At 39.4% G+C, this 17,281-nt stretch overlaps 1 protein-coding gene across 6 annotated transcripts in view; it reads right to left on the reverse strand.

Moving 5' to 3' along the window:
• LOC136864441 (sarcolemmal membrane-associated protein) overlaps nt 1-17,281 on the reverse strand; it is a 700,905-nt gene that overhangs the window by 395,974 nt on the left and 287,650 nt on the right. For all 6 annotated transcript variants that reach the window (XR_010859312.2, XM_067141439.2, XM_067141440.2 and 3 more), the window contains one exon: nt 6,565-6,732. Coding sequence is in view for 5 of the 6 variants with exons in the window: in XM_067141439.2 (XP_066997540.1) it covers nt 6,565-6,732 (168 nt within the window). In the remaining variant the exon portion in view is untranslated. The remainder of the gene's footprint in view (nt 1-6,564; nt 6,733-17,281) is intronic.

Below are 17,281 nucleotides of genomic sequence, written 5' to 3' on the forward strand. Positions count from 1 at the left end.
AATCTTCCTTCGCCGTTGTGTGTTTGCCAGTCACCCAGGGTATCTTACGGTATATCACATTTTGTGTACGATAGTTTACAGTACATGCCTGGTAACCATTCTGTGGTTGGAATCAATGCCAGGAAACAGCTTGCGTGCCAATTCGTCCTTGGCCGAACGTACGCCATCTGATGCGGCACACAAAAGCCCAAATGTGGTTTTGAATTATATCTCAAAAAGTAACTGTCTGATTCAGAAAATACTTACATTTTTTCAACTTGTACGCAGTTGAACTTTTAGGCCGATGTATGTATTTGTGCTGTTCCATTTAAAAATATGGAGTTAGTATTAATATCTCGGTTATTAATCACCCCATGAGAATAAGTAGCACGTTATTTTACAAGCCACTGGGTATCATTTACGAATATGAAAAACAGAATACAGATATTGTTAATGGTTTAGACTTTATTTCCGTGTAATATCTTAGGTGAATAACCCTGTATATATTATTATTATTATTATTTCAAAACAACAAGGTTCATGGTGTGGGTTACTGTAGTCACGTCCTAGTTCGTGAACCACGGGCAACGAATGAGTGGCCTAGAAAGTGGTCCTGAGAGTCGGGATACCAGTTGCTATGGAATGGGAGGGGGCATCTCAGACATATTCTGAGTCATGGCCTTCCTTGTGCTCAGGCGGCTAGGACTATACAATCCACCAGTGGTCCATAACCCGTTAGATGAGAGATCCTCACTCGGACTATGTGTAAGTACGGTAGCATCCTGCTTCGTGAATTTACCGTGCTCAGAACACTTTAAGCAAGCCTCGGACCTATGGGAGTAATGGAGTCCCACTCCCATTTGACAGGTGAGGGACTCCTTGGAAACAACTTGGCGAATTAAATGGAATTCGATGGGGCGCTATCAATACTAACGGGGCTTATGGAAGAAAGAAAGTAGAACTGGCTGAGACAGCAAAGAGGATGCATCTGGATGTGCTAGGAGTAAGTGATATTCGGGTAAGGGGAGATAACAAGGAAGAGATAGGAGATTATAAAGTGTACTAGACGGGTGTTGGAAAGGGAAGGGCAGAGTATGGGGTAGGGCCGTTTATCAGGAATACCATCGCACGCAACATAGTTTCTGTTAAGCACGTAAATGAGCGAATGATGTAGGTAGATTTGGCAACTGGTGGAATTAGGACAAGAATTGTGTCCGTGTATTCACCATGTGAGGGTGCAGATGAGGATGAAGTTGACAAGTTTTATGAAGCATTGAATGACATTGTGGTCAGAGTCGACAGCAAGGATAGAATAGTGCTAATGGGCGATTTCAATGCGAGAGTTGGAAACAGAACCGAAGGATACGAAAGGGTGATTGGTAAATGTGGGGAAGATATGAAAGCTAATGGAAATGGGAAGTGTTTGTTGGACTTCTGTGCCAGTTTGGGTCTAGCAGTTACGTATACATTCTTCAAGCATAAGACTATTCACCGCTACACATGGGAGGCTAGGGGTACCCGATCCATAATAGACTATATCTTAACCAACTTCAAATTCAAAAAATCTGTTAGGAAAGTACGAGTTTTACGGGGATTTTTTGATGATACAAACCACTATCTGATCTGTAATGAACTAAATATCTCTACTCTAGGCCTAGGGTAGAGAAAGTGAAATCTGTCTGCAAACGAATAAGGGTAGAAAATCTCCAGAACGAGGAAATTAGACAGAAGTACATGGATATGATTAGTGGGAAGTTTCGAACAGTGGACAGTAAGCAGGTTCAAGTATAGAAAGAGAATGGGTGGGATACAGGGATGATGTAGTAGAAACAGCAAGGGAATTCCTAGGAACAACTGTTTGTAAAGATGGCAAAAGGCGAACGTCTTGGTGGAATGATGAAGTGAGAGCAGCATGTAAACGTAAAAAGAAGGCTTATCAGAAATGGCTCCAAACAAGGGCTGAGGCAGACTGGGATTTGTACGTAGATGAAAGAAACAGAGCGAAACGAATAGTTGTTGAATCCAAAAAGAAGTCGTGCGAAGATTTTGGTAATAACCTGGAAAGGCTAGGTCAAGCAGCAAGGAAACCTTTCTGGACAGTAATAAAGAATCTTAGGAAGGAAGGGGAAAAAGGAAATGAACACTCTTTTGAGTAATTTAGGTGAACTCATAATAGATCCCAGGGAATCACTTGATAGGTGGAGGGAATATTCTGAACATCTTCTCAACGTAAAAAGAAATCTTCCTGGTGGTGTTGCGAACAGCCAAGCTCATAGGGAGGAGGAAAGTTATGAAATTACGCTTGAGGAAGTGGAAAGGATGGTAAATAAACTCCACTGTCATAAAGCAGCAGGAATAGATGAAATTAGACCTGAAATGGTGAAGCATAGTGGGAAGGCAGGGATAAAATGGCTTCACAGAGTAGTAAAATTAGCATGGAGTGTTGGTAAGGTACCTTAAGATTGGACAAAAGCAGTAATTGCACCCATCTATAAGCAAGGGAACAGGAAGGATTGCAACAACTATTGAGGTATCTCATTGATTAGTATACCAGGCAAAGTATTCACTGGCATCTTGGAAGGGAGGGTGCGATCAGTCATTGAGAGGAAGTTGGATGAAAACCAGTGTGGTTTCAGACCACAGAGAGGCTGTCAGGATCAGATTTTCAGTAGGTGCCAGGTAATTGAAAAATGCTATGAGAGGAATAGGCAGTTGTGTTTATGTTTCGTAGATCTAGAGAAAGCATATGACAGGGTACCAAGGGTAAAGATTTTTGCCATACTGGGGGACTATGGAATTAAAGGTAGATTATTAAAATCAATCAAAGGCATTTATGTTGACAACTGGGCTTCAGTGAGAATTGATGGTAGAATGAGTTCTTGGTTCAGGGTACTTACAGGGGTTAGACAAGGCTGTAATCTTTCACCTTTGTTGTTCGTAGTTTACATGGATCATCTGCTGAAAGGTATAAAATGGCAGGGAGGGATTCAGTTAAGTGGAAAAGTAGTAAGCAGTCTGGCCTATGCTGACGACTTGGTCTTAATGGCAGATTGTGCCGAACCGGGCGAGTTGGCCGTGCGCGTAGAGGCGCGCGGCTGTGAGCTTGCATCCGGGAGATAGTAGGTTCGAATCCCACTATCGGCAGCCCTGAAAATGGTTTTCCGTGGTTTCCCATTTTCACACCAGGCAAATGCTGGGGCTGTACCTTAATTAAGGCCACGGCCGCTTCCTTCCAACCCCTAGGCCTTTCCTATCCCATCATCGCCATAAGACCTATCTGTGTCGGTGCGACGTAAAACCCCTAGCAAAAAAAAAAAAAAAAGATTGTGCCGAAAGCCTGCAGTCTAATATCTTGGAACTTGAAAAGAGGTGCAATGAGTATGGTATGAAAATTAGCCTCTCAGAACCTAAATTGATGTCAGTAGGTAAGAAATTCAACAGAACTGAATGTCAGATTGGTGATACAAAGCTAGAACAGGTAGATAATTTCAAGTAATTAGGTTGTGTGTTCTCCCAGGTTGGTAATATGGTAAGTGAGATTGAATCAAGGAGTCGTAAAGCTAATGCAGTGAGCTCACAGTTGCGATCAACAGCATTCTGTAAGAAGGAAGTCAGCTCCCAGACGAAACTCGCATTACATCTGTCTGTTTTCAGACCAACTTTGCTTCACGGGAGCGAAAGCTGGGTGGAGTCAGGATATCTTATTCATAAATTAGAAGTAACAGACATGAAAGTAGCAAGAATGATTGCTGGTACAGACAGGTGGGAACAATGGCAGGAGGGTACTCAGAATGAGGAGATAAAGGCTAATATAGGAATGAACTCTATGGATGAAGCTGTACGCATAAACCGGCCTCGGTGGTGGGGTCATGTGAGGCGAATGGAGGAGGGTAGGTTACCTAGTAGAATAATGGACTCTGGTATGGAGGGTAAGAGGTAGACCAAGACGATGATGGTTAGACTTGGTTTGTAACGATTTAAAGATAAGAGGTATAAGACTAAACGAGGCCACAACACTAGCTGCACATCGAGGATTTTGGCGACGTTTAGTAAATTCACAGAGGCTTGCAGACTGAATGCTGAAAGGCATAACAGTCTGTAATGATAATGTATGTACGTACGTATGTATGTATGTATGTATGCATGTACATAATTTTCCTATTCCACTTTTTCAATACAATTGAATACAATAAAGTTCCTTTACGTCGCTACCGACACAGATAGGCCTTATGATGATGTGATAGGAAAGGGCTAGGAGTGGGAAGGAAGAGGTCAATGGGAAACTGCGGAAAACCATCATCAGGGCTGCCGACTCATCATTTAAGTAAAAATAATAATTATGTTATCTGCTTTACGTCCCACTAACTACTCTTTTACGGTTTTCGGAGACGCCGAGGTGCCGGAATTTTGTCCCGCAGGAGTTCTTTTTACGTGCCAGTAAATCTACCGACACGAGGCTGACGTATTTGAGCACCTTCAAATACCACCGGACTGAGCCAGGATCGAACCTGCCAAGTTGCGGTCAGAAGGCCAGCGCCTCAACTGTCTGAGCCACTCAGCCCGGCCATCATTTAAGTTAAGCATACTGAATCTTAAACTATTTCCTTGCATGCCACGTAGGCAATTGCTCACTACTGTATTTTTAAAACAAAATCATTGTATTGTAAACAATTCTTACTTAGGTAGATCTGAAAAGGAAGACGTAATGCCAAATTCAAAATTCCAATACTATTTTCGCCTTACATATTCTTCTTTGGATTTGGTCCTTTCTTCCTCATAATCCAAAGTTAGTGCACACTGGCCACTTCCCATCTCACTTCTGAGACACCGTTACCACATCATCATTGCTGCCAACTAAAGATTTTCTAAGACACGTTCCCTGATACATACACTTATTAAAGATAGAGTTGCCACAAAGATAATCACATGGGGATAAATGCAAGTTATTCAAAGCTTTTAACAACCTACTGGCATGTATTCCATTACCAAAGCTGTAGAGTGGGGAACAGTAGTATGCTGTGCTGCAAAACCACAATCCTCCTGAAACAACTGTATTTTTTGTTTGGTCAATAACTTCCTGTAGACGAGTCTTTGTTCTTTACCTCTAGGAACTGCAACATGAGGTACTATGAGATGGGTTTTGACATAGGATTTTACCTGTTTTGTATTTTATACATAACGTACCAGCCAATGCCACACAGTCATCTCCTCTATAGGAACATTGTACAATTCTTTTTCCATCTTCTTCGGAATGTTGCTTGTAGTGTTTTGGCAAAACAGGCTCATTTCTGCTATCTCAGTCTGGCAAACAGAGTTAACTTGTGTTTCATTTGCACATCAAAAACACTGTGTGTGTGTAATAAATGGTTACGTGGAAGTATTCAGAATAATTCATGTCGTGCCACAGATACACAACAAATCACACAATTATCTCACTCCATTCCTACTGAATTTTTCACACAGACCTTTGTAATATACATATACAAAAACAAAACATGTTTTCTTGAATGCCAAATAATGATCTTCACTGAATTTCTATCCTTCTATATATCCTCTTTGTTCCACAATCTGATTTACAATTGTTTCCTGAAGTATAATTCATATTTCCTGAAATGCATATGATGCTTTCTGAATTACAGCTGATTAATCTGAAATACATGTGACTATCTGAATTACAGTTGATTAATCTGAATTACATATAATGCTTTCTATATCACACTTGACTAATCTGAATTACATGTGATGCTTTCTGATTTACTACTGGAAAAGGTGTAGTTATAAGTAATGAAATAAATGTCAAGTTAGGAAGAACTTGTTGGATGATGCTGAGAAAATGAGCACACTTTGACGACAAGACCATATGAGGGAAATTTATGCGGAAGGATAAGTAGGTCTTCAAGAGAGTTCTACCTCATATTGTGCATACTGTAATAAGTAATTTCTAAAAATCACTTAGGCTGAACATAGCAACATAGCTAAGCTGAAAAAATAATATTCTACAATGTATGCCTCTACCATGAACCTTCTTTCTTCAGCAACTGCTGCTCATATGCACCTCGCTTTCTCTTTCTCTCAGAAATTGAAAAGGCAATGCCCAAAGTCAATATAGCTGTACTACACAATACATTAATTGCAATACATTTACTGTAAGGCTAGTCAGCCAAGCTCCCCCTCCCTTCTCTGGTTTACGGTGTTAGCTACCAGCTGTTCAATTTGAGACTGGGTCCTAGTAACAATTCTGTGCAATAGCTTCAATGTTGACATTCTGTTTTATTAATATTTTCAAAAGCTTCCCAGTGCAAACTAGTGCAATTGATCTGGAGTGTTACTCAGTAGTATCAGTAAAACCAGCGCATCTCATAATATGGTAAGAGAATGTTTTTAACTATAGTGAAGATTTTAGTTGTACAAAGAACTATCAAGAACACACAAAAGCAATATTCAAAAGTACCAGTTTTCAATACATGATCTGTTTCGAGTCCCAAATTGCAAAGTAAAAAAATAATTATTCTCACCCTCTACTTACAGAATATAGGCAAGTGTTCTACATTATTAACAATATTCAAATATAAAACCTATGCATACCTTGGAATAAGTTTGTAGCTGATTCTCTAGAATTTCCACACGGGAGAGTAAACGATCTTCATCTATCAGAGCTCTCCATCCTAAGTCTGAGGCTTGGCGAGTACTTTCCACTAACTGTTGTAATGACGCAAGTTTATTCTCTAACAGCTGTTCACGTTGCAAAGCTTCCTGGAAATATATCAAGTCAGTTAAGAATTATACAAGAATTTTTCATGAAATAGGAACACAACTTGAAATACTAGAATCTCTCTCTCTCTCTCTCTCTCTCTCTCTCTCTCTCTCAGAAATTGAAAAGACAATGTCCAGAAACAGATAAGCACTAAAGTAATATGCTAGCATCGAGTTCAAAGGGACCAAATGGCAATGCTGGGATGGTGTTCCTAGGACAGAACAGTGGTGTTTTCTGGGTGGCAAGGTAAGGATATACACACAAGGATATTATCTGGTTCAGGACTGGCTAGTGAGACTATCGCATGTGAGGACTGGCAGAGCAGGCAGACTGCAATTGTGGATCACATCACTACAGCAACGCACATTCGGAATGTCGTTGCAGCTTGAATCTTTGTCCGAATCACAAGAAATCTACTGCAGTGCATACCTAACGAGGTGTCAGTAAGGAAATGGAGAGAGTTATGGCAACCTGTAGTATTCTGTGATAAAAGCTGTTTCTGTCTGGGGGTGTAAACAGGTCTGATAGAAATCTAGGGTCCACATATCCATCGAGATGCACGGTGCCCATGCAGGATTTATGGTGAGTAGGGTTGCATCATACAATGGTCTGACATCTTGTCATCAGAATGACCCTGATAGCCCCAGTGTATGAGCAGCAGGTTATTCAAACCATCTTGCTCCACTCACCATGACCACAGAAGTCTTCACTGCCGGCAAAATAACACCCATTCCCTTAATATGCAGGTAACACAATGTAATCTGGGCCAGCCCTGTGGTGCAGGGGTAGCGTGCCTGGCCCTCACGTGGAGGCCTCGAGTTTGATTCCCGGTCAGATCAGGGATTTTTACCTGGACCTGAGGGGCTGGTTCAAGAACCACTCAGCCTACGCGATTAGAACTGAGGAGCTGTCTGATTATATAGCAGCCCTGGTCTAGAAAGCCAAGAATAACGGCCGAGAGGATTAGTCGTGCTGACCACACGACACCTTGTAATCTGAAGCCCATCAGGCTGAGCAACAGTCACTTGGTAGGCCAAGGCCCTTCAAGGGCTGTAGTGCCAAGGGGGGGATGGGGGAGGGTTTAAATGTACTCTGGAGAATGTCAGTCAGTTACTGTTAGCTGCTCTATCTCCTGACCTCTCCCTGACTACAAATGTGAGAGATTGGATATTGTTGGATGTGGAATCCATTGTTGGATGCGCTTGTAAATGGTCGGGTGTTGAGAGTGCTCTTACATTATTGTAGCAATAAAGTAGTTAAAACCTATTGAAATTGCTTAATTTTTTTCATGTGTGATCCATTTAGTGCTATTTATATATTGGTGTTTAGTGCTTTTTTTGTAGAAATTGGGAGTAGTGATATTTATTTGAATTTTGTAACAAGTAGTTCAGTTGGTGTTCAGTAGATTACGGTTTCTAGGTTAAGTAGGCTAGCTAGGTGTACCTTGTTTCGAATTTAGGTTTAGAAAATACATTAGGTAAATATTAAGTTTAAATTAAGTTTTAATTAAGTTTAAAAATAAATATTTTCTAATATCTGTAGGTTTGTTGGTATAATACTTACAAAGGTACATTATGATAAGGAGATGAAAGTTCCACAACTTTTCCAGTACCGGTATTCCCTATAGATATCCGTTCAAACTATCACGAAGGTAATAATCTATATAAATAAAATTGTAGGGGGTCCGCTGTCTGTAATTTCCTTTGTTTTGCCAATTTTTCAGATATTTATCCGTTTTAGGTCAACTCAAGACCGAATCGGTGGTTTTTACGTTTCGTGTCTGTTTGTCTGTTCCACCATCACGTCGAAACTGCTGGATAGATCTCAACCAAACTTCATATTTAGAGTATACTCATCCCGGGGAAGGTTTTGATATGCATATCGTTTTAATATCTTTGAATACACGGGGGGTTTATAGGAAAACCAGAATGGTTTTTCCACCATCACGTCGAAACGGCTGGATATATCTCAACCAAACTTCATATTTAGAGTATACTCATCCCGGGGAAGGATTCGATATGCATATCATTTTAAAATCTTTGAATACACGGGGGGTTTATAAGAAAACCAGAATGGTTTTTCCACCATCACGTCGAAACGGCTGGATAGATCACAACCAAACTTCATATTTAGAGTACACTCATCCCGGGGAAGGTTTCGATATGCATATCATTTTAAAATCATTGAATAGACGAGGGGTTTATAGGAAAACCTGAATGGTTTTTCCACCATCACTTCGAAACGGCTGGATAGATCTCAACCAAACTTCATATTCAGAGTATACTCATCCCGGGGAACGTTTCGATATGCATATTATTTTAAAATCTTTGAATAGATGGGGGGTTTATAGGAAAACCAGAATGGGAAGGAAGTGGCCATGGCCTTAATGAAGGTAAAGCCCCAGCATTTGCCAGGTGTGAAAATAGGAAACCACGGAAAAACATATTTGGGGCTGCCGACAGTGGGGCTCGAACCACTATCTTCTGAATGGAAGTTCACAGCTGCGCGCCCCTAACTGCATGGCCAAGTTGCTCGGTATGGGATTTAGTCTACCTCATACCAAAGAAATGCACCATAAAAGTCAAAATACATATCTTGAAAGCGAGCGCAAGTTTAGGGTAGAAAACGAAAAGGTCCTCTGCACCAGAAATGGCAACAAAAATTACAACTATAAAACAATCTCTATAATTGAAGATAGTGAGAAAACATTCTGAAAATTTTTTCTGGAGTAACTGAAAATTATGTACACTTGCTGAACTTGGTGTTCAAAATTGAGCAATACAATTTCCGCGTTTAAGAAAAATGCAACAATGTCGACAATGTAGTCACTGATTCAGTCATGTTTATAATTATGCACTTTCCTCTATATGGAACCTAGGCCATGTATGGAAGTTCATTGAAATTCTCATCTTCTTGAGAATATCCATTCTATGCACAATCTGCACAGTACGTTCCTCGATACTCTGTGCACAGGAACCTTTGGCATGATATACATGACACTCTGGAAAATATGTTCTGTTTGCAGCACAGCGCCCACTTCCTTGCTATGTGTTTCCAGGTCACTGCAGTTCATCTTCAATTCCAGCAAGTTGCTTTATTTTTTTCTTCAACTGTCATGGAATGTAGGTTAACGAGTGTTGCATCTTCCATGCAGAGTTCACGAAACAAATTTTTCCGAAGTGCCCTCCCAGTTTGTGTCATATTTTCCGCTTGCCAGGAAAATTATATAAGCATTTATTTCTCCTATTCTTATGAGGGCAAAGAAAAGTGTTAGAGGCCATCACTTACAGAGCATAAATCCCCTTCCACCCCTGTTTACATTGAAAATTAGAACTATGACAAGTTCATCACCTTGCTACAAAAAATATAACAAAAATGCTGTTATGGTGTGACTGATGAGAGAAAGATTTTGAATAACATTAATGCATGCTCAGGTCAGTTATGCGTAAGATTTGAAGAAATACTCAGTATAGTATAGTAAATCCTTATTAGCTACTCAATGTTATCACACTGTCCTAAAAGGTGCAATGACTGATGTTTTCTTAAAAATGATCCTATGCATAAAATGTTACTTACTAATGGCCTTTGGGAGTAAATCACAATTGTAAACATGCAATAAAGAAAATGAAACCACACACGCAGAAAATATAGAACCACGCTGGTTAGTCGTGCACAGAGGAAACATCGGGCTGAGACAACAGTCTCAGAAATGTCCCTTCTCTGCCACAGCCGACAAGCTGTGATGATGAATTCCACACAGTCCATTCCAAATGAATGAGAAGGAAGGTACAGGGGTGGACAAATTCGCCAGTTGAATGTAACGAATTTTGTCGTGTGACGTACAACAGGCCCAGAGGAAATCTCCATGTGCGACTAAGTGAGGGTTAAAGAACGTAGATTATTATTGCAAAGTACATCAAGTGCAAGTTCTGCTGATGTGGAAATGAGGTTTCGTTATCATGGCATGAAACTAAGTGGCGATAGTGGTGGTTATTGTCTTGACATTTTTTTAATGGTCTTTATCCGTTGCTGATCATGAAGATAATGAAGATGGCTATCATAATTAGAAGAAAAACTTGAAAGAATGATCACTCTAAGAATGAAGTAAAAAGTAACGATGGGGGCGGGGTTGAAATCCTTGGCCCGGAATTCCCTAATATAGATGAGCCGGTAGAAAATAAAAGATGATGGCCTACAATGTTCTAACCCCTTAAAACTCATCAAAAGGGAGATGGTGGGATCGAATCCCACTGTCGAAAGCCATGAAGATGGTTTTCCATAGCTTCCCATTTTCACACCATGCAAATGCAACTACGGCTGCTATCTTCCCAATCCTAGACTTTTCCCATCCTGTGTCACAGAAAATCTTGAATATATTACTGTGACATTCAACCACTAGGGGAAAAAGAACAACTTATCAACAGCAACATCTATTGACTATTTTTGCTACCTGAGGAGTGCTCTGTCTCTTCTACATCCACTCATCTCTACTAGGATTACAAAAATTAACCCATCAATGACCAGTGCAAACAAACAGCTAGTCCTTAATATGGGTGAAGCATGTATGATTAACAACATAACATATTCATATGAAAAGTATTTTTTCGTAACTGGCTTTACATCGCAACAACACAGATAGGTCTTATGGCGACGATGGAATAGGAAAGGGCTAGGAGTGGGAAAGAAGCAGCTCTGGCCTTAACTAAGGTGTCAAAATGGGAAACCACAGAAAGCCATTTTCAGGGCTGCCAACAGTGGGGTTCTAACCCATTATCTCCTGCATGCAAGCTCACAGCTGCGCAACCCTAACAGCACGGCCAACTCACTCAGTATGAAAAGTATTGTCTTGTTACCTTTACTACAGTGGTTACACAAAAACAAAGCACTAAACACAATAAGGGGGGGGAAGTAAGAGCAACTACACAATGTCAGAAAACACTACACACTCAGCGCAACATCAGCTGGACTACGCGGATCTCCGCCAACAACATAATACATAAATATCAGTAGGGCCAACTAGTGGACAATAAACCTGGTTTCCGAAATAATTTGCCATGATCCTTCAATTTGAAAAATATTATTTACAAGTGAAATTTTACAAATACATTCCGAAACAAAATTCACCAACTTACAACTTACGAACTATAAGCTCCGTGATACACATATCTTAGAGGTTCTTTGATAATGGCTTCACTACAAGTTTCAAACTTCAAACCAACTATACATCTAGTTACAAATCCAGTTGTACAATGCAATTTAGTAGGTTAAAAGCAACGTAAAAAGCAATTACAATTTACAGTGAAGTGAACGTACTCTCCCAAACTCTAGCGTACATCAAGTGACACTGAACTACCAGAGGCAAACCCCAAGGTAAATATATTAAATTACAATCTACATATTTAGTGAAATAAGAAATGGGAATGCCTCGAAAACAAACAGGCAAGCCCAGCTGAAAAGCTAAGGCGTCATAAATAATTAATTTGGCGAATCTAGGTTAGGCTAGGGCAGACTCCTATACGAAATAGCAACCGAACATTATGGAAATTTTAGCCGGAACGGAATTCAAGAGTGCTTACCCGAAGGTGGACCATCCCGGTAGCGAAGCGTCACACACGATGTAAAACTTCTGACAGACCAAGACAGACTAAGGCAGACCAGGCCAAGACAAGACCAAGACAAGTCCGAATTATCACGAACGCAGCTTCGCTCTCTATATATAGGTAAACCCTGGCCTTGGAGTAGCCAATCAGAAAGCATGAGTCCACCCATCCCCACCTAGTTTCACCAATCACAATTCCTACTTTCAGTCGCGAACTTTAACTAAACTTCTCGAATACGCACGTTCACGAATCTTCCATTTCCAGAATAGTTAGAAAATGCCTTCTAGAACACATAACCGACAAAAGGCAACACACCCTGTTCAAAAATTCATGTAACTTTCTGGATACTTCCATTAAGTACAGAACTGAAATCTACTATTTACACATACCATATGTTACAAATATTACACAGTACAGGTTAGGTCATTACAAATAAAACATATTACCACACTTTACAAATGAAGTCTTCAATAAACATTTTCCACTTCCACTACATTGTTCACCTGTGACAGTCTGGCTGATTATTTTAGCTTCCACTGAAATCTGATACTGTCAATACGGATTTAAAATGACTATTTTTTTTTATTACTACCATATTCCCATCAAATTTCAAGTCTCTGTTATTATTCCTTTCACTTATTGCTTTTTTAATTTTGCCACAGTAGCGTTTCAGCAACACAAGCAACTTAATAAACTCAATAACATTTTTCTAATACGCTTGCTAAATTAAATTCAAAAGGTAACGCCAGATTCGACAAAACTGCTAATAGGAGCACAAAAATAGTAACATTTCAAGAATTCATAATCAATTAACTTTGAAATAATATGCCCTTTGAACATTAAAAACTGCAGATTTAAACTATTCAATGTCTTTCATTAAGATACAAACATAACAGTTGGTTTTATTTAATGTTTATCAAGTGTAAACGTATGTTTATAACAAAATTATTAGGCATTATTCATTGTGACACCCTTGTTAGACAATATTCCAATGGGAGCACATAGACTGAGACTTCAAGAGTTACGCGTTCAAACAACAACAAAATAACACACCAGTGGACGGTAGAGACTGAGCAATTAAACCTGCCAAAGTCTTTCTACAAATTATAAACATAGCCATTTAGTTCTAACCAATGCTTGCTTTTTAGCAGAATGGGTGTACTTATTATCATTGTATTGCATAATCCACCAGCCATCAAAAAACTAGTCAAATGTCTACATTAATCATATAGTTATACAAAAAGCATATTTTTTAAACAACTCCCAAAATAGCATTAATTTTAATGACTTTTTATAAGGAAAAATATAACTGGGATCCTGGATATTTTGATTAATTGAATTAAAAACAGAGCTGATGAGGCCCAAAATATGGGTGAAACATGTCCCATTAATAGTGTACCAGGAGATACACCTCTACGCCGCATGTTTAAATCTTGCGCCAATTGGAACTCCTCTACTGGAGAAACACTGAACTTAAACGGGGTCTACTTAAACATTTCCTCTGAAGATGTCATTGTGTGAATTTCAACTTGTTTTTGTTAACTATTTATCTAGAAGTTTGGACATTCTCTCATAGATGTCACTGCCGAAAAACTATGATCATGCACCCTGGTGCGAAGTGAAGGAACTTTATTTGAAGAAATTTGTATTCATAAGTTTGTTCTTTATTAAATTTTGTTCATTCATTTGTGGGTTGGCAATATTTATCTTTCTTTCCGCCAGTTTTGAATTTAGCCAATCCAGAATTTCTGTAATTAATTTTCAGCTTATCACCGGCTTCTTCTTCGATATGGTGTGTATCTGTAAGGTATCCAATAAAATTGAGAGGGTGTGGCTTAATTATTCTTGAAAGGTCTCGAACCTTCCCCGAGGGTTTATAAACTGCTGATTTTCACATCTCTGGGCCACTTAATCTACGTCTATCTAAGGGTGTGGTTGTAAAGCAGGGGGCGGGAGGCACCTCTTTCATCAGGCAGCAGGTCTTCAGTAAGGTAATGGCCATTTAATATCCTTTTTCCTTGCTAGCTCAGCAGTTTAACCCGCGGGAAAGGTCCGAATGTTTTGCCATATAACCTACCTTTCTGTAATGTAAATTTCTGCTGGCTTATGTAAATATCTTTAATTGTAAATCAGGGATAGAGAGTGCTTTACCCTCTCGAGCTCCCCTTCATTTTGGTTTGAGGTGACTACGTTTTGGTAACTGATTTTTTTCTCTTCCTTAATGTCTTAAATAATTCTTGTACGAGTCACCTCCATAGTTTGGAAATAGCCCCTGTTTCATTGGCCTAGTGCCTTTTAGGTTTTAAGAAGCTACATAGAGGAGTGCAAGTATCCGCCTCCTTCCTTTTGTTTGGGCCATTTATTTAACGGTTAGTCCTTTTACTTGAAGGCCCTGTAGGTTGGATACGAGATACCCCTGTTTCTATTTGTAAGCTAGGCAATGGAAGGCCAGAAAGTATAAGACATTTTTGGTGTTGCCTTGAATAGGCGTGGAAAACTGAGAGCGTGTCAGTTCTTTTCATGTGTTGTAAAAGTGCCTCAGAGAGGCTTGATATTCTAATTGTGAGCAAGTGCTCCATGTATTATGGGTTTTCTGCCCTTTTGAACAAATTGTTGCTTGGTTAAAGTAGAACTAGGAGCTCAGAATTGTAAAATTAGATCTTGCTACCCCAAGAATCCTTAAAGGTTGAAAGCTCGGATCCTTATAAGTCTTGGTTCTAAATCGCCATACCAGTGTTATTGTTGTTAAAGTTTAGTTATTCTTGTTTGTTAAAACTTAGAAAATATAACCTTGTTAAAGTTTTATATTAACTTGGATTTGGTAGTTAGACCCATTCATCCTGGCACCTTCTTTCACCTCTGCTGTTCCACAGATACCCAGGAACAAATAAAATCAATAACAATGTAAAGCTTTAATGTGGAACAAAAAATATGATGTACTGAAAAGGTTGTCATTTTAAATAAAAGTTTGAAGTAAATAATATATTGTCGCTCAATACGGACCAAAAAATTAGATTCATAATTTGTAACATACCACTTAGTCAAGCAGCTCGTCTCCTTTCTCCCAAGTCTTTCCAGGCCCAAACTTTGCAACATTTTTGTAACGCTACCTTTTTCTCTCAAATCACCCAAAACGAATCGAGCTGCTTTTCTTTGGAATTTTTTTTTTTTTTTTTTTTTCCCAGTTCTTGAAACAAGTAATCCTGGTGAGGGTCCCATACACTGGAACCATACTCTAGTTGAGGTCTTACCAGAGAGCTGTATGTCCTCTCCTTTACATCCTTACTACAACCTCTAAACACCCTCATAAACATGTGCAGAGATCTGTTCTGTATTTACAATCCCATTTATCTTATTACCCCAACGAAGATCTTTGTTTATATTAACACCTACAGTAGGTACTTAGAATGATTCCCATAAGGAACGTTCAACCCATCAATGCAGTGATTAAAACTGAAAGGACTTTTCCTATTTGTGAAACTCAAAACCTGACTTTTAACCCCGTTTATCATCCTACCATTGCATACTGTCCATCTCACAACATTATCGAGGTCATTTTGCAGTTGCTCACAATCTTGTAACTTGATTATTACTTTATTTTGGATAAAGCGAGGTAAAACCAAATACATTAACTAAAGCCGATCAATTATTACCGCCCAGTGGATGAATAATTATCAAGAAAACTTTTTTTTTTTTTAAGTTTCTATACTCTGCTAACATCGACCAATTATTAGCATCGGCTGACAATTACCGTAACACTGAACTAACGTTGCTTGTAAGTGCAGGTATTTCCTCAATACTATTTTTGCATTACAACAAACTACTACTGTGTGAACAGTCTGAATGCAACTGAATATCTTTCAATACAGGTGCATACTGAGTACCATCAACAAGTCTGTATACTGTTGAGGATTTTGTATAGCGATCTCCAATTTCCTTAGCGCCAGTTCAACCTTCTGCTGGTAAACTAGGTGGCAGCTATGCGGGAGGAAAACTACGCAGGGGTGTAAATCAGCTGGTACTTTGGCTTCCGTGCTACCACCTAGGCGTAAGCGTTAGGTAGCTACTCGGAGCTAGACACAGATATACAGTGTTGGTTAGAATGATTTTTAGCTACTTCTCGCTTTTGATTGAGGTGCTATCTATCATTAGATGTATGAAGCTCATTTCGATTGTCTTATTTTCCTGTGCTTGCATTTGCTGATTATCACCAACAAGCCTAATAAGGGGAGTCTGTAAATTTATGGACAAAGACGTATAAAATTTTCGTGAGGTTAATTTATGTGGTTCAAAATCAATACCTAATTGGGCTTAAAATCTCTTGGTTTTAATGTTTACATTTTCTTACGCCAGTTATAATCTGTCGTGTAAGGCAGTGTTTCGGAAAGTATTCGCGTAGTAGAGTAGTCAAGGCGCTCGCTCTGAAATAGAAGGTATGCAGGTTCTCGGTCTTTTTTTTTATTAAAACCCAAACTTATTTTCAATCCCTGCTATTGTTCTCGACTCTCTTTTACGTGCTTCCATACAAGTATATATATATATATATCTTTTTTTTTTTTTCGCTACTGGCTTTACGTCGCACCGATACAAATAAGTCTTATGGCGACGATGGGATAGGAAAGGCCAGGGAGTTGGAAGGAAGCATCCGTGGCCTTAATTAAGGTACAGCCCCTGCATTTGCCTGGTGTGAAAATGGGAAACCATGGAAAACCATCTTCAGGGCTGCCAACAGTGCGATTCGAAACCCACTATCTCCCGGATGCAACCTCACAGCAGCGCGCCTCTAACCGCACGGCCAACTCACACGGTTACACGTGCGTGCGTGTGTGTGTGCGCGCGATCCTCTATTCCAAACTAGCTTGGTGACCTTGTTTAGTTCCACATGCTTCCATTTATTGTTAATGTATTTCTTTCTAGTGTTTATTCTAGTGTTTAATTTATGAAGATA

Source organism: Anabrus simplex, chromosome 2 (genome assembly GCF_040414725.1).
Source record: "Anabrus simplex isolate iqAnaSimp1 chromosome 2, ASM4041472v1, whole genome shotgun sequence".
Lineage (NCBI taxonomy): Eukaryota > Metazoa > Arthropoda > Insecta > Orthoptera > Tettigoniidae > Anabrus > Anabrus simplex.